At 24.2% G+C, this 27,366-nt stretch overlaps 2 protein-coding genes and 1 long non-coding RNA gene across 6 annotated transcripts in view; 1 reads left to right on the top strand and 2 right to left on the bottom strand.

Moving 5' to 3' along the window:
- The window catches only part of LOC127283616 (uncharacterized), a 98,635-nt gene that overhangs the window by 49,388 nt on the left and 21,881 nt on the right, over window positions 1–27,366 (top strand). The gene's annotated exons all lie outside the window — the stretch shown is intronic.
- On the bottom strand, window positions 1,385–6,898 carry LOC127283602 (retinol dehydrogenase 11-like). Its single transcript, XM_051308589.1, has 8 exons — window positions 6,606–6,898; window positions 5,957–6,107; window positions 3,362–3,454; window positions 3,035–3,271; window positions 2,049–2,234; window positions 1,860–1,969; window positions 1,675–1,764; window positions 1,385–1,599 (listed from the first exon to the last, which is right to left on the bottom strand). The coding sequence occupies exons 1-8, from the start codon at window positions 6,609–6,611 to the stop codon at window positions 1,495–1,497; spliced, it is 978 nt and encodes a 325-aa protein (XP_051164546.1). The 5' UTR covers window positions 6,612–6,898; the 3' UTR covers window positions 1,385–1,494.
- LOC127283559 (uncharacterized) overlaps window positions 9,557–27,366 on the bottom strand; it is a 135,417-nt gene continuing 117,607 nt past the window's right edge. Inside the window, exons 6-12 of one of the 4 annotated variants that reach the window (XM_051308517.1) lie at window positions 25,052–25,224; window positions 22,775–23,023; window positions 20,559–20,720; window positions 17,675–17,960; window positions 16,334–16,571; window positions 14,566–14,716; window positions 9,557–9,987 (exon numbers count right to left, since the gene is read on the bottom strand). In XM_051308517.1, coding sequence (XP_051164474.1) covers window positions 9,727–9,987; window positions 14,566–14,716; window positions 16,334–16,571; window positions 17,675–17,960; window positions 20,559–20,720; window positions 22,775–23,023; window positions 25,052–25,224 — 1,520 coding nt within the window. In that variant the 3' untranslated portion in view covers window positions 9,557–9,726. The remainder of the gene's footprint in view (window positions 9,988–14,565; window positions 14,717–16,333; window positions 16,572–17,674; window positions 17,961–20,558; window positions 20,721–22,774; window positions 23,024–25,051; window positions 25,225–27,366) is intronic. The other 3 variants (XM_051308516.1, XM_051308515.1, XM_051308518.1) reach the window with 3 other exon arrangements.

Below are 27,366 nucleotides of genomic sequence, written 5' to 3'. Positions count from 1 at the left end.
GCACGCCGCCTAGGCTCTGAGGTAGCTGTAGTTGGAGTTGTCCAGCCTTTTCTCTACCCTTCACCTTTTGTTCCATAAAACCACCTTCAGTGCACGCTTTTACGGCTGCTGAAGGAAAATTTCCAGAAAAACCTCCATGATGCACGCCATCTCGGCTACCAGTCCTTAGATTAAGTCGCGAGTAGAGTCCCCTTTCGGAGTGATCTAGTGAACCGCGATCGATGGTAAAATCCAAGACGTACGCTGTTAAAGCTGTCTAGGATCTACCAAACGTCGAGAAATTACCTACAGTGCACGCTATCTCAGCTACTGTAGGTATCTATCCACTATCGGTAAATTACCTACTGAACCACGACTTGTGATTTCTGACGAACCTACTGCGGGAGTATAAGTTCTCACGGGGCGCGCTATTTAAATTATTCGTTTCAGTGGTGCACGCTGCTTAGGCTGCCACTCTATAAATGCTCTTTTCGAAACGCGAGCTATCTCGCCCGTTTCTTACATTAAAACTTAATCGTGGTGCGAGCTAACTTTGGCCATCACGATACTCCTTCTCTTATAAGATCATTTTTATAACGCGTGCTACTTTGGCCGTTTTTAATGGAAGCTATTTTGGCCGTTATAACTAAGACGAAATAAAAGACTATATCATTTTTTATATATATATACTTACCATTCTTGTCCGATGTATGCCGTCGTTGTCGCTGCATCCGAGATAAAAGACTAAATCATTTTTTTATACTTACCATTCCGAGTTCGATGTATGCCATTGTTGTCGCTGCATCTGAAATTAAAAGAAAAATAAATCGTTTATTTTATACTTACTGTGTCTAGTCCGATGTATGCCGTCGTTGTCGCTGCATCCGAAATAAAAGACTAAATCATTTGTTCATACTTACCATTACGAGTTCGATGTATGCCATTGTTGTCGCTGCATCTGAAATTAAAAGAAAAATAAATCGTTTATTTTATACTTACTGTGTCTAGTCCAATGTATGCCGTCGTTGTCGCTACATCCGAAATAAAAAACTAAATCATTTCCTTTTTAGTTCCTACCTTCGTCCCCAACTTTCTTTTGAATTAAGATTAAAACTATAAAATTGTACATGGTGAACGCTGCTCCAGCTGCCATTTTTCACTTAAAACTAAACTGTAAAATAATAATAAATAATGACTCTCATTATTGCCAATACTAGAATCTATTAATTAAGTACCACGACTGAAATTCAATAAACCTGAAGTATTATATGTATCGACGCCAAGAAGATTTTACAATAAATTAAATTGTGAATAGCTAAATGAAGAGTATTTTCTTATCAACCTTGGGCCTATCCTTTATTTAAATAAAATATTTAAATAAAACTTAAAAAATAAAGACGAACTATTACAGTATTAAAATTTATTATTTTCAAAATATTTTTATTATTTCATGTCAGTGAATACAAACTCGGTATCGTTTAATATAAAAAGAAAAAAAAATTGTTATTTTAATAGTTAAATGAATCTTTCCTCCGGTTTTAGATGCACAAGATCACAGCATTTGTCCCAAAATTTCTTTCCAACTTCCTTATCTTTTGTAATAGATGATGAATAAGCTTCCTGCAATGCAAATAAAAATAATACCAACAAAATCCTAATTATTAATATACAACAAAAAGCAACATATTTTTATACCTGACAGTCTGCAAAGTATTTTCCTGACTCATGTTGTACTTCCTCATTAACTGATAGATAAATTGTCGTTTGAGCTCCTTCTTCTGGTGACTGAAATAATTTATTTAAAAATTTATCAGTATAGGTATTACTTTAAAACAAAAAATTATTTTAAATTTTGAAAAAAAAATTTTTTTTTAATTTACCTTATAAAATAATTGCAACATTTTATTTACAAAATATCTTATTAATGGAGAAACTTCTCTCATTATTTCTGTGTGTACAATTCCTGGATGTAAACTATTGGACGTTACACCTGAAATCAAAGAAATTAATATTTAGTCTTTGAACAATAATTGAAAAATAAAAAAAAAAATTTCAAATAATATTATTACCACTTCCTTCTAATCGTCTTGCAAATTCATTACTTCCTATTATGTTGTATAATTTACTGTTATTATATGCCATAAAACCATTTGCGCCTTTTTCACAATTCATATTCTCAAAATCTAAGCGTCCTAGTCTGTGCATCAATGAAGACACGTGAACAATACGACTCGGGGCTGATTTTTTTAGTAAATCTGTAAAAAAAATACACCAAAATTTTATTTTATTTCTTTAAATTTTATTCCAATTCAAAAAATTCGATATTTTAATAATTTTCTTAATTTCTATTTTATTAATTGAGAAAGTGATTTTTAGATCTACTATATGTTAATTTTGTTAGAAACTTTTTTTCTAAAATATTTTAAATATTAAATATAATTGGCAGGCCTCGGATTATATGACTTTTTCTCACTTTTTTTTCAAAAATACGACATTTTGCGACATATTTAAATAAGATGCTACTTTTTCGACTTTTCATTTTTTACACAACTTTTAAACAAAATGCGTTCTTTTCAGTATACGATGCAGATATTTTTCTGATCTTCTTTATTTCAATTGTTTAACAAATTTTAACCTAAAATTTTTCTCTAAATTAATTACTTTTAATAATTTAAATAAAAATTCTTTAATTTTCAATTAAAAAATTTTAAAGTTCAATTTTTGTCTTTAATATTTAATAAATTCTTCAGCAACAGAAATCATCAAAAAATTCCAATTAAAAAACGACTTGAATTCAATTATTTTTAAAAATTTCAATTTAAAACCTTTTAAAATTTAATTATTTCTAAATATGTCAACTGTAACGAATGAAAATTCATCTGAAAGAAAATTTTATGCAATGAAATTCTACCCAATAAAAATTCTTTAAAATGCCTATTATGTTAAATGAAAATTCGAGCAAATAAAAATTCTGACAAATAAAAATTGACATTGTAGTCCTAACAATCACATGCTGCTTTAATTTTAATTTAATTTAATTTTTAATTAAATTTACCAATTAATAAATTCGTCAACAAAAAGTGTCCATAATGATTGACTTGTAAACACCATTCGAGACCATCTTCAGTTTTCTTATCAACTTGGCCTCCCAAGCCTGCATTGTTAACTAAAACATCCAACCTATTTTCCGTGGCAATTATTTCATTTGCAAACTGTCTGACACTTTTCAATGAAGCTAAATCCAAATGTCGAACAACCACATTTCTGTTATTGGAAATTGCCACTATCTCTTCTGTCAATTGAAAATTCATTTATATTTTTTTCTTTTATTAATTTATTTGATAGAATGATATTAATATATTTATTAATTTTTATGTTTTACCTTTGGCGTTTTGAGCTTTAACTAGATCTCTGCATGCTAAAATAACTTTAGCTCCTCTTTTCGCAAAATCTAAGGCTGTCGCCTTTCCAATTCCTGAATATATAATTAAATTATCACTATATGTCACGATAATAATTTGCTTTAATTAAAATTTAACAATTTAATATTTCAAAGATGAGTTACATTATATTTAGAAGGATTCGTTTATCTGAGAAATTTTCTTTAACGGCATGTAGGAAACTCCAACGTGACCTAGTATGGGAAAATGTGTTTTGGTAGTATATGTTTCACTCTAAAATGTGAAAAGATTTTTGTCTAAAATTTTGAGGGATAATAGATTAGGGTACAAGGAATCTCGCTGTTCTCCGAAAAATACATAATTTTGAGTAAAATTATTAAAAAATGAAGTTTAAAAGTGGCATTTTTAAACGAAAATGAAAACAAAGATGGCGGCGCATACACAGACGTTGCTTGAGTGTGTCAGTGCTCCAGTAAACAGCGCCAATTCGAGCAAGTGGCCACTGAATGAATTATGATATAATACATTATTTTACTACTAGCAAAATTAAACGCGCGCAAGCGCGCCAAATTGAGTCTTTAATTGTTTGTTATAAAGAAATTAAAGATTAATATTATCAATAATAATTTAATTTATTAGAATATTATTACATATTAAATGGTAATAATGAAAATTATATGTTTACAGGCCTCGGATTATACGACTTTTTCCGACTTTTTTCAAAAATACGACTTTTATCGACTTATTTTAATAAAATGCGACATTTTTTTTTTACATTTGAAAAAAAATGTAAATAAAATACATTTTTCTAGTATAAAATGTAGATCGTCTTCAGATCTTCTTCAATTCAATTATTTAAAAAATTTTGAACTAAAATGATTCTTTACTAAATTAATTAATTTTAATAATTTTAATGAAATACATCACAATTTCAATTATATCAAAATTATTTTTCAATTAAAATTTTTATGAAATTTAACAATTGTTTATAATTTTTAAAAAATATCACAATAAAATTAAATTATTTTTTAAAAATTTCAATTCAAAATTAATTATCCAAATTTTCAATCAAAAATGAACTTAAATTAAATTATTATCCAAAATTTCAATTAAAAATCAATCATTTACCAAAATTTTCATTTCAAAATTAACTAAAATTCAATTATTTTTCAAATTTAAAATCAAATAAAATTTCATTATTCTCAAAAATTTGAATACAAAATTAATTGAATTTTCAATAATTTGAATTTAAAAGCATCTAAAATTTAATTATTTCTAAAATTTTCCATCGAAATTTTTTTTTTTAAATTTAATAATTTCAATTATAACTCTAAGGAAATTCAATTATTTTTAACTATTTTAATAATATTCTTTGAAAATTCAACTATCTGAAACCATTTTTCAATTAAAAATGATTTTCAAATTATTGTATTTTGTCCGCATTTTCTAATAAATTTTTAGTGAAATCATCTAAAATTTTAATTACAAAACACTTAAAGTTTCAATTAATTTCAAAAAAATCTTGTACGAAATTTCCTGGCGCATCTTTTTTCTCATCATAAATTTTTTGTATTTGTATACAATTTTTGAATCAATATAAAACTTTGTGAATTGAATTTTCGAATTTGGAATTTTAAAAGAAAGTTATTCCGAAATTTGGAAACACAATTATACAACTTTGGCAAAAATGAGAAAAAGAATTGTCAAAATTTGACATGTCATAAGATTACTATTGAAAAAAACACGTGAAATCAGAAAAGGCCAACTTCAAGTTAGGACAGAAGGACAGACCAAGCATTTTATTATTATTATATTGCTTTATTTTTATTATTTTTGCGTTAAGTTATGGTAAATGAGTAGAACAGCGAGATTCCTTGTACCAAACAAAATTATTTCTCCAAAATTTTAACCCAAAATCATTTTTTATTTCAGAGAAAGTTTAAAAGCACAAAAAAACGTCCTTTGCCCACATGGCCTTAAGCAAAAACTTCCAGTAAAAAAAAATTTTCATTATTAAATATTTATTTAATATAGTTTTACAATTCGTTTAATCGTTTAGAAAATTCTATTAAAAAACTAATTTTTCCGTCATACGAACGCAAGTCAAGAATTGACCGTTTGTATAAATTAACGACCTTGGCACGCCTGCGAATGTTGCGTCACGTGCTCAACACAAACCGTCAATTCATGATTCACAATCCTTTGACAGAAAATAGTTTTTTTTATTTTTTAACAAAAATGTTTATAAAAGCCTAATGAATATTTTTTTCACTGTAAATTATTATTTACCTATACTGAAAATTTTTCATATAAACGAAACTCTTGAAAATGAAAAACAGTAATTTTTACAATGTGCAACAAAAAAAATTTTGTTTCCTAAAAATTCAGTTTTTCTCAAAAATGGTAAAAAGTTATCGATTTTTTTGCATATGAAAAAAAATATGCGCAATAAAATTAATATAAAATAGTGATGTTAAAAATTTTTTTTATGCATTAATTTTAATTAATTTTTTTTTGCATTAATTGCACTAATTTTGCAAACATTAATTTTCTTAATTTTAAAATAATTTATATACCTGTATTAGAGCCTGTTACAATTATAACTTGTCCATCGAGTCGCTTATCAGTTTTACATACTCCCAAAGTCACGGTATTGAATATTTTTAATAGTAGTAATAATCCTCCAATATAATAAATATAAGTTACTATTTTCCATAATAATTCGTACTGAAAATTATTATTAATTTATATAAGTTAAATATTTATTATTAACTTAATTATTATTAAGTGTATTTATTAAATTATTGTTCTTTTGTAAATTTTAATTTTTTAATGCTTATATTTATATCCTTAAATTTTTATTTTTAAGTTAAATTTACTTTAATTATTTAAATTATTCTTTTATAAATTCAGCACATTTCGTAGGTACTATGCAGTTTTCTTTCTTATTTAATAATTTTATAAATAATTTAAAACTTTTTTATAGGTACTTTTATTTTAATTTAGAAAACAAATTATATTAATAAAAAATATTAATTTGAATTAACTATATTTATAATTTAATAATATTACCTCCATAATTAAAAAATATATTCTTTTTTTTTATTATTTGTATTAAGAAAATTTCATATAGATTTTGTGACATTTTATGACATAAAATAAAATTATTATTAAAATTTAATTATCAATATTATTAATAATTGTTTAAAAACAAAAATAACTTACCTCCATTTTTTAATATTTCGCTCCAAAGATAGAGTTATAAAATTCACACATCAGAAATTATATTCAGCAAATAAATATTGATCGTTTTACTTAACCATTCACGAAATACTGTCTAAATACAAATTAAGTGTAATCATTTTCGGTTAACTAATCAAGATTTGATATGTTTTATAGCTTTGATAATACAGTAAATTGGACATTGCTTTGGATCAAGTATTTTAGATTAGGATATATACATATTTATACTGATGAATGTTTCGCATGTGCGAAACCATGTGAAATCATATGGTTTTGCGAAGCAGATTTTTCTCAATGCGCAGACGTTAAATTATGCATACGTACCAAGTAATTTTTGAACCTTTTCTCTTAAATTTTTTTTTTTAAATTAACAATTATTTTTACAAATTAAATATATATAGTTGTTATATGAATATTATAAATAAAGTTAATTCAAATAACCAATTTAATTAATATAATTTGATTTCTAAATTAAAATATAAGTACCTATAAAAAAGTTTTAAATTATTTATAAAAGTATTAAATAAGAAAGAAAACTGCATAGTTTATATATTATACGAATACAAAAAACTAAGCAAAAAATTTAAATTATTTGAACTAAAATAATAAAATATGAGGGACGCATGATTATGTTCTAAAAATTATTAGCTAGAATTTTCATTTTATAAAATTTCATTTGTCATAATTATTTTTGAGCCGAATTTTTATTTGTTCAAATATGCATTTTGCAGAATTTTCATATCAAAACGATTTTCTATATTACAGAATTTTTATATAACCGAAAATTCACTTCAAAGAATTTTTATTTGTCAGAATTTTTATTTGTTAGAATTTTTATTTGTCAGAATTTTTATTTGCTCGAATTTTCATTTAACATAATAGGCACTTTAAAGAATTTTTATTGTGTAGAATTTCATTGCATAGAATTTTCATTTTATTCTTTCAGATGAATTTTCATTTGTTCGAATTATTATTTGATATAATTTCCATATAACCGATTTTTAATACTACAGAATTTTTACTTAATCGAAAAATTATTTAACAGAATTTCTAATTAACAGAATTTTCATTTGTCCGAAAATGGAAATGACCGAATAAAAAATCGACAGAAAGATTCAGCGCAATTTTTAAAATCAACCAATAAATTATCCATAAAATTGTGATTGGTTGATTTTAAAAATCGCGCCGAAATCTTTCTGTCAATTGTTTTTCGGACATTTGCAATTTCGGACAAATGAAAATTCTATCAATTAGAAATTCTGTTAAATGATTTTTCGGTTAAGTAAAAATTCTGTAGTATGAAAAATCGGTTATATGCAAATTATATGAAATAATAATTCGACCAAATGAAAATTCATTTGAAATTCTACCCTATAAAAATTCTTTAAAATGCCTATTATGTTAAATGAAAATTCGAGCAAAGAAAAATTCTGACAAATAAAAATTCTGTGAAGTGAATTTTCGATTATATAAAAAGTCTGTAATATAGAAAATCGTTTTGATGAAAATTTTACAAAATACTAATTCGAACAAATAAAAATTTGTCTCAAAAATTATTATGACAAATGAAATTCCATAAAATGAAAATTCTAGCTAATGATTTTTAGAACTTGTTTATGTTCAACGATTTAGAAGAACAAATATCTTTCTGTGAAAATTATAATTTTTTACCTAAAAAAATGTTTGCAACCTTTCATGATCAACAATTTTTGAAAGAAAAATTTGTAGACAAAAAATTAATTATTTTCCAAATAAAAAAAAAAAAATTTTAAACGTTGATAACTTCACCGTCGTCATTTTTTTATTACAATTTTTCGCACTGTCATTTTTCTTATGTTCTTTTTTTATACTTTAGTACTCTTGTACGAAAGGGCATTGCCCGTATATATATATGTAAATAAATAAATAAATTTTTGGCAATTTAATATTTACTAAAATAAACTAAACAGTTGTTAATTTTGATTTAAACAATATTAGCAAAATAAAAATTATATAATTATTATATCTTTTATCAACAAAATATCAAAATTACGAAGCTGAAGTACGCAACGTTTATGATAAACGATTTTTAAAGAAATCATTTTTTACAATGAAAAATTCTATAATTTTTTGCCTAAAAAATATTTCTTGTAATTTATATTAATCAACAAATCACAAAAAAAAATATTTTTTTAGTTAAACAATTTTACAATTTTTCATGTAAAATAAAAATTGATTTCCAATCGTTGATAAATAATAATATTTATTTAGTTAGTTAATGGTTCTATTATTTATTTTATAGTAATAAATTTAAAAAATGAAAAATTTTACAAAAAATCAATAATAATTATAAAAAGTAAACACTTCAGTCATTATATTTTCATTAATAACAATTTTATTTTTTTTTATTTATATGTACAAAACATTATTCATGGTATTATCATTAATATAACAATATTAATATCATATTAATATTATATTAATGACTATTTTATAAACATTTCATTGAGTATTTTTATAATAATAAAGAAATGACACAATTTTTTTTTTAAAATATCAAATAATCTTGTCATGCTTGAAATATTCAACTGTACAAAAGTAAATAAACAAGTTATACCTAATAATTATTAAAAAAAAAACCTAAAAATCCTTTTTTTGAAAACACAAAATAATTTTCAATTAAACGTAACATTTTTCAAATTTAAAGGACGAAATGATTTTGACAATTTGAACGAAACATTATAAATAATTTTCAGCACAAAAAAAAAAACAATCGTCGAATTCATTCATTTATAAATTTTCTTTGTTCGATGATTGAGTATTTTTAACGAATTATCATTTTAACAAGGGATATTTTTTTTTAATTTACTTACATATATTATGAAAAATAATTATTCGAGTGTGTCTATATGAAGAAAATATATCAACACCCTAATATAATATATATATATATATTCACCCTAATATTTCATTTTTCTTAAATAGTTTTTTTACAATACTATTAATATATTAACGAATGTATAATAATAACAATCTAGATTTGACATTATTATTTTGAGCAAAATGTAATTATTTTGATAGTGATGAGTGCGCTGTGAATTTTTTTTTTTTTTATATATTATAATTAATTGGTTCGCATTAAGCCGTTTCGTTGCTTATCAAGATGTATGGATGCCTCGCACATAGTTTTTGATGTTGTGTGAACAAGGAAGAAAAGATGGTATTCATCCGTTACTGTTAGAGGAGCTCTTGTCCTCACTAAAGCGTGAAGAACTGTTGCTCTCTCGAGGTCCAACCATCTTTGAAGAGCAGTTTCTCTTTCTCGTGGTCCGCCAAGAGTTACGTCAGCTGGCCCCCATAACGAAAATTCAAGTAGTGATTTTACCTGAAAAAACAATAATAAAATTTTTAACTTGTATTTATTATGTTTATTATATTATATTTATGAGGCAAAATTCCTGAAATGTACCAATAGTAAAAATGGGAACATTAAATTTTTTGAAAAATTATAATTATATAATAATAAAATGCTTAGTCTGTCCTTCTGTCCTAACTTGAAGTTGGCCTTTTCTGATTTCACGTGTTTTTTTGAATAGTAATCTTATGACGTGTCAAATTTTGACAATTCTTTTTCTCATTTTTGCCAAAGTTGTATAATTGTGTTTCCAAAATTCGGAATAAGTTTCTTTAAAATTCCAAATTCGAAAATTTGTTTACCAACGAAATTTTTTTTAAAGTTGTATATTGATTCAAAAATTGTTTACAAATACAAAAAATTTATGATAAGAAAAAAGATGCGCCAGGAAATTTCGTACAAGATAGTAATTTGAAAAAAATTAATTTTTAAGGTACCAGGGGCCAACGAATAACTATTATATATTAATTATAAAAACACAGGCATCGAATCAACTTAAAGACATAAAAAGTCGTTTTAGTCGATTTATATTCCAAAAAAAGTGGATTTGTTTTTTATTTTAACAAAAATATTTTACAGATTTTTAAATAAAAATTTTTTTTTTTTAATAATAATCCTTTTCGAAGGGTTAAATTTGAAATTTTTAGAAATAATTAAATTTCAAAAGATATTTATTTATTTATTCAAAGTATACGGGCAGCGCCCATTCGTACTGTGTACTATGATACGATAATTCTAATTTAAACAAAATTAATCAGCCGCGCTAACATTATTGTTACCATCATACATAAAATTACGCATATTGTAAATTTTCAAACAATTATTAAATTTTACAGAACTAAAAATAATTTATCAAACAATTTTTGGAAAACATTTTTTAAATTTAATTGAATTTTAAGTGTTTTGTAATTAAAATTTTAGATGATTTCACTAAAAATTTATTAGAAAATGAGGACAGAATACAATAATTTGAAAATCATTTTTAATTGAAAAATGGTTTCAGATAGTTGAATTTTCAAAGAATATTATTAAAATAGTTAAAAATAATTGAATTTCCTTAGAGTTATAATTGAAATTATTAAATTTCAAAAAAAAAAAATTTTCGATGGAAAATTTTAGAAATAATTAAATTTTAGATGCTTTTAAATTCAAATTATTGAAAATTCAATTAATTTTGAATTCAAATTTTTGAGAATAATGAAATTTTATTTGATTTTAAATTGAAAATTTTTGGGAAATAATTGAATTTTAATTGTAATTTTGGATAATAATTTAATTTAAGTTCATTTTTGATTGAAAATTTGGATAATTAATTTTGAATAGAAATTTTAGAAAATAATTGAATTTTATTTCATTTTAAATTGAAAACTTGGTAAATAATTTAATTTTAAATTGAAAAAAAAATTAATTAATTAATTTAGTGAAGAATCATTTTAGTTCAAAATTTTTTAAATAATTGAATTGAAGAAGATCTGAAGAAGATCTACATTTTATACTAAAAAAATGTATTTTATTTACATTTTTTTTCAAATGTAAAAAAAGTCGCATTTTATTAAAATAAGTCGATAAAAGTCGTATTTTTAAAAAAGGCGGAAAAAGTCGTATAATCCGAGGCCTGTAAACATATAATTTTCATTATTATCATTTAATATGTAATAATATTCTAATAAGTTAAATTATTATTGATAATATTAATCTTTAATTTCTTTATAACAAACAATTAAATACTCAATTTGGCGCGCGTTTAATTTTGCTAGTTATTTTATAAAATGATAAACAAAATTTTGACCTATGTTTTCGAAAGGGTTTTTCCTGCTTTTTCAAATGGTGCAAATTTTTTTTTTTTTTAAATTCAAAACTTATCCCTTTTTCTGAAAATCAAAAAAAAATTTTTTTTAAGGCTCCTTTTTATTTCATTTGTATACCCCTTAAAATGAATTTTAAAATTTATACTTTTAATAAACAAATTTAACTAAAAAGTTATTTTTAACAAATAAATAAAACTATAAATAAAATTAATTTTATCAAATTTTGAAAAATTCAGTTGTACAATTTTCAAAATTAATTATTTTGTGCAAAAATTTGTTGTTAAATAATAATTTATTTCACTTTCTATATTTTTTGTTTAAAGTTGGTGAACAATTGTAATTTTTATCCAATTCTTACAAACAATAACTCATTTTGCTCTTTAAAAGATTTTCTAAAATTCTGTTCGTTAAATTGTTTTATTAACAATATTTTTTTCAAAAATTAATAAACAAATAAAATTTTTATTTTTTATATTTTTTAATTAAACTATTATTTTAAAAAACACACAAAATCAGAATTGTAGAGAATCTTTCAAAGAGAAAAATGTGACATTGTTTATAAAAATTGGATAAAAATTAAAATTGATAACTAACTTTTAAGAAAAAACACAAATTGTTTATTTTAATTGTTATTTAACAATAAATTTTAACTGAAAATAATTTTTTTCGAAAATTTTACAATTGGATCTGTCGAATTTGGGTGAAATCAATTTTAAATATATTTTTAGTTTGAGATTATGATAATATGGGTTGAATTTCCTTAATTAATATATCAAAAACAAAAAAAACGACATTTTGTTTGATTTTCTTATTAAAAGTATACATTTTTAAGCTTTATTTTAAGGGATAAAGAAAAGAAATAAAAAAGCTCCTTTTTTAAAACAAATTCAAAAATATTTTTGATTTTCAAAAAAGGGATAAATTTTCATTTTTTTTAAATAAATTTTTGAACTATTCGAAAGAGCAGGAAAAAACCTTTCAAAAACATACTGCCCTACAACGGAAAAAGATACATAAGTGACATTTTGGTCAAAAATGAGTTTTTGGTATCAATGGATTCGTAATAAAAAGCTGCATCTGACTATCGTAATTAAAATTCAAAATTTTAATCTATATTAATAAAATCAGACTTTTGTCTGTACATTGCTCCAAATTAATTTTTTCTTGCATAGTTTATCATTTTAAGTAGTAAAGATAACAAATATGCCATAAATAAAAATTCTGTCTGTCTGTCTATCTGTCTGTCTGTCTGTCTGTCTGTCGTCAATATTTTGTACCGGCACAACTTTAAAACGGCTCAACCGATTGAGGTAAAACTTGGCAGCGTATTCAGTCTTAACGTAACTTAAAATCTTAGCCATATTTGATTAAAAAATATTAACATGAACGAAAGTTATGACATTTTTTCAAAAAATTTAAAAAAATCAAAAAAATGCAATTTTTTTATTTTTTGACAGATTGATTTGAAACTATTTGTACCTAATTTTTTCACATAAATACAATCAATTTTTTTATTAAATTAAGTAAATAGTCTGAATTTAAAAGTCTAAATCAAATTTTTGAATTTCCAATTTTTTTAATAACATTGTAATATAAGAATTCGTTATGTTCAACTTTTTATAAGTAAAACAATAATGTTTTTAGTCTGTTGGGTATTAAACGCAATCTTAGCTCCACACCAATGAAAAATATTAATTTAAACAAAAATATGACACTTTCAAAAAATTTAACATTTTTTATTTTTTGATAATTCTTTACTAAACGTTCTTTATTTAAAATTTTGTGACCAATTAAGTATGCTTTTAACAAGAAATTTTAAGAATTTTATCAGAATTTTAAAATTAATAATTGCAAATCTGAATATGAAATCAGATATTGTAAAAATAAAAAATCGAAAATTACTTTTTTACTCTTTGAAATTAGATCCAATTGGATGTAATTATAAATTTCAAAATTTATTAAATCTAAATATTATAACCGTCGAAGACGGGTGCGACAGCTAGTTATTTATAATAAAAAATTAAGATTGAAAATATTGCAATTCGCGAAAAATGAGAAAATACAACGGAAAAAGACACATGAGGTACTTTGCGTTGCCTAAATTCTGTAGGAGGCATGAAATACGTCACAAAATACAATGGAAGAATATACGCGAGGTAGCTTATGTATCTTTTTCCGTTGCAAAAGCGGCCGAGCTCGGCTTCGTTTACAGAACGATATTCGCAAGCGCGCTAGTGTATTTCTTAGCTTGTAAAATAATCGAGCGGAGCAAAGATGTCCAGTGGAGACTATACACAAGTGCCATACTCTAATTCCATACTCTCTTGTCCCTTATGTATATTCTTCGCTGGACATCTTTGATCCGCTCGATGACTTTACAACGAAAAACACCACAAGCGACTTTGTGTTCTTTTTACGTTGTATTTGCACTAAAAAAACTACGCAAGTGCATTTTTTAAAAGGGATTGTTTAAATAATTAATTTTTTTTGCTCATAAAAAATGAATTCTAAATGAAGTTTTTGATGCAAATGGTTTTTCTCAAATATCTCCGTTCGACCTATTTGTGGCTTATGTATCTTTTTCCGTTGTAGGGCAGCATACAGGTCAAAAATTTTTTCATCCTTTTATAAAATAGTTATGATTTTTCAAAAAATTCAATGTTCACATATTTTTCCTATTGGTACACATGAGGAATTTTGCCCCATATATGTATATCAAGAAAATAATAATTTATTTCACCTGTGACAGAGTTTCTGCCTTCTCCTTTGTGAGTAACTCCCTAACAAGAGGCAGTTTATTAGTGAGATGCAATTCCTGCAGTGCAAGAAGGGCACATTGGCACAACGAAGCCATTTTCTCTTCACATTCTTCACCGCTATCAACGTTTAATCTGCAAATTGAGAAAATAAAATTAAATCTATACGGTCCAGAGAATGTGGAATGTACTTTACATGTTATCTGTAAATGATCGTTTCTTCTCACTTTAGAAATTCCAAAAAAAATCCTTTTTAATTAATCATTGTCATTATTTTCAACTTTTATATAATATATATGGGAATTTTTAAATTTTGTTTAAATTAAAAAAATATTTGTTTGAGTTTGATTTTCAAACTTATTACATTGAAATTTTAACAAAAAATAATTCTACACTGAAAGAAAATTTATTTGATTCAAATACTCAATTACTTGACTATTATTAAATAAATATTTACTTGTAACAAATAATTTTTATTTGAATTAAATAAATTGTATTTGAACCAATAATTTCTGTATTTGAAACAAATACCATTTAATTGACTCAAATAATAATTATTTGATACAAATAAATATTTATTTGATAAGAGTCACAGTAACCGATTATTTTAATCAAATAAATTTTGTTTCAGTGTAAATATTTAATTTTAAAATACGTTTAAAATTTTTTTTTGTATATTATGACATAGTAAAAGAATGTAAATTATTGATCGCGTATTACGAATATAGTTTTTTAAAATTCAAAATGGCGGACGAAATATTAAAAATCAATTGAATTCCCCTAAAACATCGTACTTGAAAATTAATTTTTGTATATATGGTGCATTCTATGTGAGATTTTCATTAAAAATCTTTTGTTTGAAATATTTTTTTTTTGAAATGTTTATGAAAAATAAGAAAATATGATTTTTTTATTTCTTTGTACCACTTTGTACTTTTTATTTATTGTTTCTAAAGTTTTTGATTTTATAAATTTATCTTTAAGATATTTTTTTTTATTTTAATTAAGAAAATTTCCGATTTCAAACTTGTTTTCAGTCAAATTAATTTTAGAGAGAAAAAAAAAACTTCAATGTCAAAAAACTTGGATTTTTCAAAAATGATGATTTTTATTTTTGATTATTCAGTTTCTGATAATAAAGAGAAAAAAATCGTTTTCCTTTGCATAAAAAATTCTTGCCACTTAAAAAATTGAAATTAACTCTAAAGAGTGACTTTTTCACAAAACCGAAGTGATTGATTTTTGAAATTTTTCTTTCAATTTAGTTTCTGATAAATAAGGAACTTTTTCCTCTTTATGCGAAAGTGGTGCTTTTTATCCGCATCGTTAAATCATAACTTCCATAAATTTTATCAAATCAAAAAATCAATAAATACATATTGTCATATTTTTCATATATGATACTGAAGTTCTATAATTATTTATCATAATCGTTGTGGACTTCAGTTTTGTATTTTTCATAAACATTTCGAAAAAAAAATTGTTTTAATCAATAAAAAATTTTTGAATGCAAATGTCACGTGGAATGACCCATATATATACATTCGAGGAGAATTTACAACAAATTGTTTAAATTCCCAACTTGTAAGTGTATATTTTTTTGGTACATGTATATTCTTTTTTGAATTCCTCAAAAATTATATAAAGAAATTAAATGAATTTGAGTATCTCAAAGATCTCGAAAGGGTTTTGTAATAAATACATATATATGTATTTATATATAGAAAGTGAAAAAATAGAGATTTCCTTTACCCTTGAAGCAGATAAATCCTGTAACAAGCGTCCTTATCTTCTCGACAAAGCACGACATTGCTCAAATTCTTGGGTGATTCTTCGATACCACGTGCCTGAAGATTTTTCAACGCGTTTACGAATTGCAACAAGACAAAGAAGGAATCTTTCGTTGTACCTTCGTCAATGATATCTTTTGTCATTGCGCCGAAAGATTGAATAGTGTTCACTTGTAGGCGAGGCAATATCGAAATTGTAGCTGAAAATTAACAAAAAAATTTTAATTTTCTCTAAAACTTTTTTAATGAAATTTTTAAGGAGGCATAAAGGTTCTAATATGACCTCAAAACTGTAAAATTGTTTGCAACGCCAACCAATATTTAATTAAAAATTAATTTCAAATAATTTTAAAAGATCTAGTTAAATTTTAATTAATTTTAGAATTTTCGGAAAAATTATATATTTTGAGTTAAAATCTGTTGTTTTAAATAATTATTTTAGTAACATTTTGATTTTTTTCTTTCAGCTTAGACAAAAATCAAAATGTTACTAAAATAATTATTTAAAACAACAGATTTTAACTCAAAACATATAATTTTTCCGAAAATTCTAAAATAAATTAAAATTTAATTAAATAGATCTTCTAAAATTGTTTGAAATTAATTTTTATTAAATTTTTGTTTGTTTTAAAAACCAATTTTTAGTTTTGAAATTATGTTAAGACCTTTATCCTCCTTAAAAGGAAACAACTGAAGATTTTTTTCCAAATCTTCCTCTTTTTTGTTTATTTATTTTTTAATATTTTAACAGTAATTTTTTAAAAATTAAATTTCACGATTCACACCTCATCGATCGTCGAGAACTAAAATAGAAAATGTAGTTTTTTTTTCATAATTAAGTTCCCAAGGTACTGAGGTTGAGTTTTTTTTCGAAATTTTTTAAATGATAAAAAATAATTGATATATTTTTCCAGAAAATGAAAATTTTTTTTTAATATATTTTTTTAATATTATAATCTTTAAAAATTAAATACAATATATTTATAATATTTATAATAAATATAATATTTAAAATTGTCATTTTAAATACAACCCTATGCTGAAGAACAACACAAAATTATTTTTAAATTTCAAAAAAAAAAAAAAAATTACTGTCAACTATTACAATAATAGTTTTAATATTTTAATAATTAATAATAATTTTATTCAAAAATAAAAACAAACAAAATAATGGAATATTTGGCAAAGAATCTCTCCAGTAATTTTTCTTTTAAGAAATTTCTAAAAAAAGGCTTGAAAATCAAACTTTAAAATTGGTGGACCCCCTTTATATATTTTTTATTTAAAATAAAAATCAGCAAACCTTCAATTGTTTTCCGCCCATTGTAACCCATCTTTTCAGAAATTTCCTGTGGCACAGCATCTATAAATTCGACTATAGGTGCTAGATAGAAATCCTTTCTTGAAACGTGCATAGTTGGATTGAAAGCTATGCAAATAGTGACATTCTGATCGTTCCACGTTGCTGAATAAAATATTCTCTTTCCAATAATAACAGACGAAGTAGATTCTAAAGTGAAATCATTAAATCGTAGATTTGCATTCTTCAATCCTCGCAGTCCAAGGGATAAGGGTGAAACTAAATTTAACTGAAAAATAAATCATTTTAAACATTAATTAATCATAATTTTACCATTGGATTTTTACAATTTCTATATTAAAATATTTTTATTTTCCATTAAATTAAGACCACACTAAGAGACTTTATTAGAAAATTTAATATACAAATTTCGTTTCAATTTAGGAAAAAAGAGGAAATTATTTGAATTTCTATATATAGTAAGAGTGTATCGAAGTGTGAAGTTTTTGCAAAAAAATATTTCCCCACACTAAATCATGTGGGAATTTTCCACGTGGCCTTTATTTTAATTTTTGTTTTAATATTGCCTAAAAAATTATTTGCCAAGGCCAGGTCTAAGTGAGGCAGCGCCATCTACATCGAAACTAAAATTTTTAAAAATTTCTAACAGCCTTTTCTTGAAAACAAGAAGATAAAATGCTTTTTCCTTCATGGATAATTGATTATTGGCAAGAAATACACCAGCTAAAACTTTTTTTGAGTTAAAATAATGAAAAAAATTTCAAGTCAATAAATTAAATATGAGTACTTTTTTCACAAAAACTGTAACAGTTCTTTCTCAGAAATTACAATCAAAAATGCAATTTCCATTTGGAAAATTAATAAACGCTAAAAAATACACCAGCTAAGATTTACCAATCACGAAAATAACAAAAAAAAAGTATTTTAACATAACATATTTTACTCATTATGACAGCCGTTTGGCAGGTTATATATGTCACCAGACGTTTCGCGATTTTGCCGAAAGGAGGAGATTGGCGCTGTTGCTAACCACCTGAAATACATTCTACCAAAGGGCTGTCACAATCAGTAAAACAGTGTCCATATGTTAAATATGTAATAAAATTTTTTGTTTTATTATTTTCGTGATTGGTGAATCTTAGCTGGTGTATTGTTTAACATTTATTAATTTTCCAAATGGAAATTGTATTCTTGATTGTTAATTCCGAGAAAGTACTGTTACTGTTTTTGTGAAAAAACTGCTCATATTTAATTTATCGACATGAAATTTTTTTCATCATTTTAACCCAAAAAAAGTTTTAGCTGTTGTATTTCTTGCTAATAATCAATTATCCATAAAGAAAAACACATTTTACCTTCTTGTTTTCGAGAAAAGGCTGTTGAAAATTTTCCAAAATTATAGTTTTAAGGCCAGGTCTAAGTCGAGTCAGCTGTTCCTTTGAAGTTTCAATGGAACAGCTGACACGACTTGGACCTGGCTTTAATGTAGATGGCGCTGCCTCACTTGAACCTGGCCTTAAACGCAAAATTGTGCTTCAAACCGAGAACAGCGCCATTCTGAATGCTATTCTCTATCATATTTTACAAATTTCAACCAAAAATTCTTTACCATTTTAGAGAAATCTTGGGAATACGATACCATGTTTTTTGCATGGGGGTCACGTGGGTATTTCTCAAATGGCCTTAAATTCTAATAAAAATTAACTTTTGCATGACAAGTTTAATTAATAGGTATATATATATTTTAATTAGACATCTTTATTATATTTCAAAACTAATTGGCGAATTTTTTTTTTGATATGACTTTGTGTATATAGAGTTAAGTCTCACGCCCTTAAAAATATTTAGAAAGGCAATATACTGTTATAATTTTTGATTTATGTAAGACGCATGTATAAAGGAAATAATCTTTAATTACATATTTTGTGACATGACACGATACATTCATGTGTTTAAAAATTGAAGTTTTATGATGTATTTTACATTACATACAGTGACACCTGTTAAAGATAACATATACCTATATGTGATATAAAGTTTTGCTAACGCAATATTGCAGAGCAAAGAAATTGTTTATTGCAAAGTTTGAAATATACGTTGGCAATGTCCAATCACTATAATCATAAGCTATATTCCACTAGTGTGCGTTTAAGTCGCCAACAACTTTAGTCCACTTTTGTAAACCTCTTTATTTTATCCACACGTCACTTTAATATCTCAACTGTATTGCAAAACTATTGCCTTTAACATTCAAGAGAATTTTTCAAATTCCTTTTAATATTATTATTATACATAATATAGAAAAATTTCAAAGAAAATCATTTCGAAAGGGCAACTGGGAATAAAAGTCTATACTTCTTTTTTCTTTAAATTTAAAAAAATATCAAATTTTCTCCACTTGGGACATGAAAAAAAGTAAAATTTAATTTTTTGATTTTCAAAAATTTGATTTAAAATAAAAAACAATTTTAAAAATAGACTACGCAAATCGAAAGCTGATGAAAAAATCTAAAAGAATCATATCTTGAATTTTTTTTTATCTTTTCGTTTAAGTAATAATAAATAAGAAAAGTTACGTTAACGCAAAATTCAGAAATATCTTTTTTTTTATTCGAGCACGCTAGACGAATTTTTACCCATTTGTCAAAATTAATTAATATTAATTTATTTATTTCTAACTTGAGAATAATTTTCTTAATTCCAAAATTCTTGATTATTATCTTACCACGATTAAGAAAATTGAAAAATGAAAAGAAAAATAAAAATATAAAAATATAGAAATCGGTAAAAAGTGAAAATAAAAAACGTAAAAATAAAATGAAAAGGCAAAAGTAATAAAAAGATTAACAAAATTGAAGAAACTTACATGTTCCAAAAATTGCGCCAATGCTTCATGGTTGGCAACAACAACTGCACCATAATTATCCTCCAAACTTCGATGAACAATACTTCGACCTCTTCTTTGTCTTAGACGACTAACTCTCGATTCATCATCCTTGTTTTTCCAATCCTGATCATCTTCTGGACCCTGATTCAATATAATGACATTAATTACACAGATTTACAAATTCGGATCAACTTTTGGACCCAGAAAGGCAAGAGCGTTTCTTAACGTATTTTTTTATGATGAATTCGAAACCATTATTAGATTTTTCGTATCACGTCAAATTTCAAAATGGCGGATCCAAAATGGTGGAAAAATTTTGCTGATTACGAATATGTAATCAGATTTTTAAAATTCAAAATGGCGGATCCAATATGGCGGATGACAAAAATAAAAATTAGTTGGATTTGCTTGAAACTTGATACTCGGGGGGTTTTTGAGGTCGCTGATTACGAATTTGCCATCAGATTTCAAAAATTCAAAATGGCGGGAAAAATTTAAAAATTGATCGGATTTGCTTAAAACTCGTTTAAAAATGTGATGTCAAATTCGTAATCAGCTAACTCAAAAACCCCCCGAGTATCAAGTTTTAAGCAAGTCCAATTAATTTTTAATTTTGTCATCCGTTAAATTGGATCATCCATTTAAAATTTTAAAAATCTAATGTCAGATTCGTCATCAGCGACTTCAAAAACCCCTAAGTTACGTGTTTCAAGCAAATCATATTCATATTTGTAATCAGCGACCCCAGACACCTTGAACAAAGTTATAACTTTTTTTTATAAGTAATATAGTTTAATTAACAATAACAATTTCGTTAAAAGCATCAAAAATTTAAAATTGCAATTATCTCAAAAACCTGACGTGTAGTAAAAAAAACGGACTGTGGATTCGGATTCAAAAAATTAAAATTTAAAAAATTTACTTTAGGAACAGGTTTTCGTTGCTCGGGTCCAAAACCGTGTATTCCTGTGTTATTTAATAACACAAATAATGTAACAAATAATTGATTTTTAATTACGTTAATTACTTTGGGACGCATGATTATGTTCTAAAAATCATTAGTTAGAATTTTCAACTTATGGAATTTCATTTGTCATAATTATTTTTGTGCCGAATTTTGATTTGTTCGAATTAGTATTTTGCAGAATTTTCATCAAAACGATTTTCTATATTACAGAATTTTCATATATATGTGTCCGAAAATTCACTTCACAGAATTTTTATTTGCTCGAATTTTCATTTAACATAATAGGAATTTTGAAGAATTTTTATTGGGTAAAATTTCATTGCATAGAATTTCTATTTTATTCTTTCAGATGAATTTTCATATATTCGAATTATTATTTTATATAATTTCCATATAACCGATTTTTCATACTACAGAATTTTTACTTAACCGAAAAATCATTTAACAGAATTTCTAATTGAAAGAATTTTCATTTGTCCGAAATTGCAAATGACCGAACAAACAATCGACAGAAAGATTCGGCGCGATTTTTAAAATCAACCAATCACAATTTTGTGGATAATATTTGATTGGTTGATTTTAAAAATCGCGCCGAAATCTTTCTGTCGATTGTTTGTTCGGCCATTTGCAAATTCGGACAAATGAAAATTCTATCAATTAGAAATTCTGTTAAATGATTATTCGGTTAAGTAAAAATTCTGCAGTATGAAAAATCGATTATATGGAAATTATATCAAATAATAATTCGAACAAATGAAAATTCATCTGAAAGTAAATTCTGCGCAATAAAAATTCTTTAAAATGCCTATTATGTTAAGTAAAAAATTCGAGCAAATAAAAATTCGAACAAATAAAAATTCTGTGAGGAGAATTTTCGGTTATATAAAAATTCTGCAATACAGAAAATCGGTTTGATGAAAATTCTGCAAAATATTTATTCGAATAAATAAAAATTCTGCACAAAAATAATTATGACATATGAATTTCCATAAATTTAACGTTCTCAGAAGCAAGAGTACTCTTTTTAAATGCATTTTTCTCTATTATACTATTATTAATTACATTATAAAAATTTGGAAATTTATTTATAATTATGATGATAATAATAATATTAATAACAAAAATAAAAAAAAATATATTGAATATAAAATAATAATAATTATAATAATTATAGTGATAATGAAAAAGAAAATAATAATGATAGTAATAATAATGTAAAGAATGTTACCTCGTCATTGGTGTAGAAGCTATAGGGAGCGTAGAGTTCACTTTCGGTTTCGCTACCACAATATGGTAGGGAAGTTGACCTGGTGAACGTTGGCTGATGGTACTTGAACTCTACATTTGACTCTAAAGCACTGCTGTCGGATTTTCTTTTAGCAGTTGCATGATTTCCGTTCCCATGGCGTAATTCAAGACTCGAATCACATTCCGGAGAACTTGATAAGCATTCATAAACCTGACTCTCGCTCGAAGCCTGCAAATATTTCCATTAATTTCAATCTTCTCCTACACATATATATATATATATATATATATATACAAAATCATATTTTCATCAAAATTTATTTCAATATTTTGCTTTTAACCCTTTCAGGGGCACATTATTCTAAGCATACAAATTTTTGTTTCATTACGTATTTATACGTTTTTTGGGTCGCTGAATACAAATCCGAGGTCAGATTTTGCAAATTTTAAAAATTCAAAATGGCGAATCCAATATGGCGGACATTTTTTTTAAAATTCAATATATTCGCTTGAAACTTGTTACTCGGGGTAACGAGTTTCATACAAATTGCATTATATTTTTAAAAAGTCGTCCGCCATAATGGATCCGCCATTTTGAATTTTGAAAAACTGACCTCAGATTCGTAATCAGGGACCCCAAAAACCCCCGAGTAAAGATTTTCAAAGTTGTAGCACTTCGCGTTTACAAATAGCTGAATTAATTATTAAAAAAATGCATATTTTTCAGATTGATGGAATAATATTAAGTTAACAATAATAAATTATTCATAAACAATATTATAGATTCGTTATATTATATCCTTAGAATCTAAAAATAAGAAATATATGATTATTATTAGATAAATATGCCGGAAATACCAAAAATACAACAACAAAAAAGGTGGGACGTATACGTCCCACTGCCCCTGAAAGGGTTAAATCGACTATATTATATACTTTCATAAATATCAAGATAATTTTCATTTCTTTATTTACCTGTGCGTTTTCTGTTTACATATATATGTAAATTTACTAATCAATGACCATATCATATCTACTTGTCGATCAAATAATTTTTAACTTTCTTACATTTTTTTTATTAATTCCATTTAATTTTTTACTTCATTTACTTTATAACTTTTTTTTTTGAGACGCATGAATAGACTCTAAAATAATCAATTTGTTAGCATTTTCATTTTAAATTCAAAAAATGATTTTTTCACCCAGAATTAATATATTCAAAATTTATTATTTTTCTAAAATTTTGTATGATTTTTTACTCATAAATATTCCAAAATTATTATTTAAAAAAAAATTTGCTGAATTCTGTACGTTCAGTACAAAAAGAAACATTCACGAAAAATTGAAAATTTTTAAAAATAATTTAATTTTTAAATTTTTAGAATAAAGAAATGTTTTTTTTTGTATTTTTAAAAATTTATTTATTTTGAAAATTTTTTAATTTTTCGTGAATGTTATAATTGTTCCTTTTTGTGCTGGACTTGAAGAATTCAGTACATTTGTTTTTGAAAAATAATAATTTTTGAATATTTGAGTAAAAATATAGTTTTTTTTTTTTTTATTTAAAAATTGAGTTGTAATTGAAAATTTTTAATTTTTTGTAAATGTCTCAATTGTATCTTTGTGTGTTGGACTAGCACAATTTAGAAAAAAAATATGACTTTTTGAATTTCTAAAAATTAAATTATTTCAATTTTTCGTGAATGTTATGATTGTTTTGTACTTTCGACTTTTCCAGAATTCCAGCACAAAATTTATTTTTGAAAAATAATAATTGTCGAATATATTTCTAAAATAAAAAATAGTTTTATTTGAATTTAAATTTGAATTATTGTGAATAATTTATTATTAAAGATTTTGAAAAATTTTATATGATTCTCCTTTTTCTTCTGGTCTTGCACAATTTTATTGTTTATTTTTAATTACACAAAAAGTGGCATTTTTGAGCTGAAAAATATTTTTTTTCTTTCAAATTTGAGCCCTAATTATTATTTTTTAAAAAAATTTTTGTAGTCCAAATTAGTAAAAAAATTATTATTTAAAAAACGAGGGGCGAGACCATTTTCTAAGTTATCAATACTATTTTCGTATAAAATAAATCTAATTTAAAAGCAGTTACGTATATTGTTTAAATTAAATGAAATGTTTATTTTGTGAAAAATATGAAAAAACAATTTAAAAAAAAAATTGAAGAAAACATATGAAAAAAAAATGAAATTTTTTCATAAAATTGAAAAAAAAAAAAAATGAAACGAACCGGCGAATTTGATGCTGGAGAATTGGTTTCGACATTCTCGTAGTCCTGATTTTGATTGTGAACGGCTTTTTGCACGGGAGGTTGAGAAATCGTCTGGTCCCTCATGCTGGCTGTTCGCTGAGGCTTGGATGGTACCAAAGAACTTCGAATTTCACCTGTAACATCCTCCGCTGCTGCAGGCCCGTACGCCATGGTCAAGCGCCAGTGTTAGTACCACAAGACACAAGGCATATCACAGGCTAGCTAGTTATTATAGTTAAACGACTAAACACTAAAGCTGGGATTTTAATCTCAACGTATATATAAAAACGAATCAAAGATATTATTTCGATTTTTATATATTTCATTTTTTTTTTCTATTTTTAATTTACTACCTTCCCAGGGGTTCACGATCCTTGAAAATTTATTTCCGACTTCGCTAACACGCCAGCACTTCATTTTTTATTATAAAAAAAAATAATTTAAAGAAAAAAAATTTTTTGTTTTATAATAAATTATATTATGAATAGACAAAAAAAAAAAAAAATTTTCCATTCATATAGAAGAAAATATATTTTTCTCAGAACTAAATAAATAATATTTAGGAGCGCATGAATTTTTCATAAAAATTGAAGGTTAGAATTTGTATTTTAAAGAATTTTATTGGATGTAATTATTTTTTTTGAAAAGTTATCATTTTTTGAATTAAAATTTTTCAAATATTAACATTTGATAGAATTTTTTTTAAGCAAAGTTTTACTTGACAAATTTTTTAGGTATCGAATTTTTTTTTACCCTTAAAATACTTTCTTTTTAAACGAGAATTTTTTACTTAATAAAATTTTTAAGGTAGTCAATTTTTATTTAACAGAATTTCTCTTTAGCCAACTTTTTTTTTAATTCTAATTTAACAGAATATTAATTTAGCAGAATTCTCATTTAACAGAATTTTAAGTAATTCGAGTTTTTAAATGACAGAATTTCCAAATTCATCGAATCTTCATTTGTCCGAATTTTTATTTGTACAAATTTATTTACACAAAAAATGATATTTCGTCTAAAAACAATTTTACCCAATAAAGTTTTTAAAAATGAAAATTTTAACTAATGTTTTTTTTATGAAAAATTTATGAATCCCAATAATTATTTGTTTTAAATATAAATTTTATTTCGTTTCACTAATATTTAATTTGTTTAAATAAAATTTTATTTCGTTTAAATAAATTTTTAATTAAATTTATAGTTATTTATTTCTGAGACAAATATTTTTATTTAATTCAAATAAATTATATTTGATTCGAATAAAGAAAAATTGCCTGAATGTACAAATCCCGGTTATTATATACTTAAAAACGGCAAAAGTTTCGAGAATAAATTGTTTTCATCGTCAGGGATAAAATGATTTAATAAAATTATATAAAAAAAATATATATTTAATTATTTTTTTTTTTATGATTTTTGATCTTTTATGCAATAAGCTGGAAAAAAAATGATTTAACTCAAAATTAATCAGTTAATTGAAAATTATTAAATAAATATTAATCTATTTGTTGAAAAAATAAATATTAATATTTAAACAAATCATTTTTATTTGGATCAAATAAATTGTATTTTCACTTAAGGCCAGGTCCAAGTTGTGTAAGCTGTTCCATTGAAACTTCAAAGGAACAGCTGACTCGACTTGGACCTGGCCTTAAGTAAATGTTTTTATAAATAAATATTTACCTATTATGTAAATAAAATAAATAAATATTTAAACAAATCATTTTTATTTCAATGAAATAAATTCTATTTGAACTTAAATAATGATTGTTTATACAAATAAATATATTTATTTGATAATAATCAAGTCACTGATTATTTTTGAATGAAATAAAATAATATTCACTTTTGGGATAAGAATTTCTCAAACAGATCAGAAAGAAATTTTCAAAAATTAATTAATTTTCAATGTTAATTCGTTGTTTTTTTTTTACTTCTCTATATCAAAATAAGTTTCTGAAAATATTTGAACAAAAAAACTTTTTCTGTTAAAGTTATAAATTGCAAATTTAAATAAATAATTTAAATTTTGAGCTGTCTTAAAAAAAAAATTCTCGATCTGGATCTCAAGAAAAATATTTTTTTTAAAGACAGCTAAAAATTTCAATTGTTCATAACAATTTTTTTTTCTATAATATTTTCAAAAACTTTATTTTAATCACAGTAGGAGTAAAAAAAAGAAATTGAAAATTAAATTTTTTAATTTTTGTTGATCCGTTTGAGGAAATTTTGACTTTAAAAAAAAAATAATAATAATAGTATTTAAAAAAATGTTGTAATTTAATTTAAAAATT

This window comes from Leptopilina boulardi, unplaced genomic scaffold, assembly GCF_019393585.1.
Source record: "Leptopilina boulardi isolate dan_hultmark-lab unplaced genomic scaffold, ZJU_Lbou_2.1 LbouV2_310, whole genome shotgun sequence".
NCBI classification, from domain to species: Eukaryota; Metazoa; Arthropoda; class Insecta; order Hymenoptera; family Figitidae; genus Leptopilina; species Leptopilina boulardi.
The sequence above is the reverse complement of the archived record's forward strand: the minus strand, read 5'-3'. Positions and strand labels throughout refer to the sequence as shown.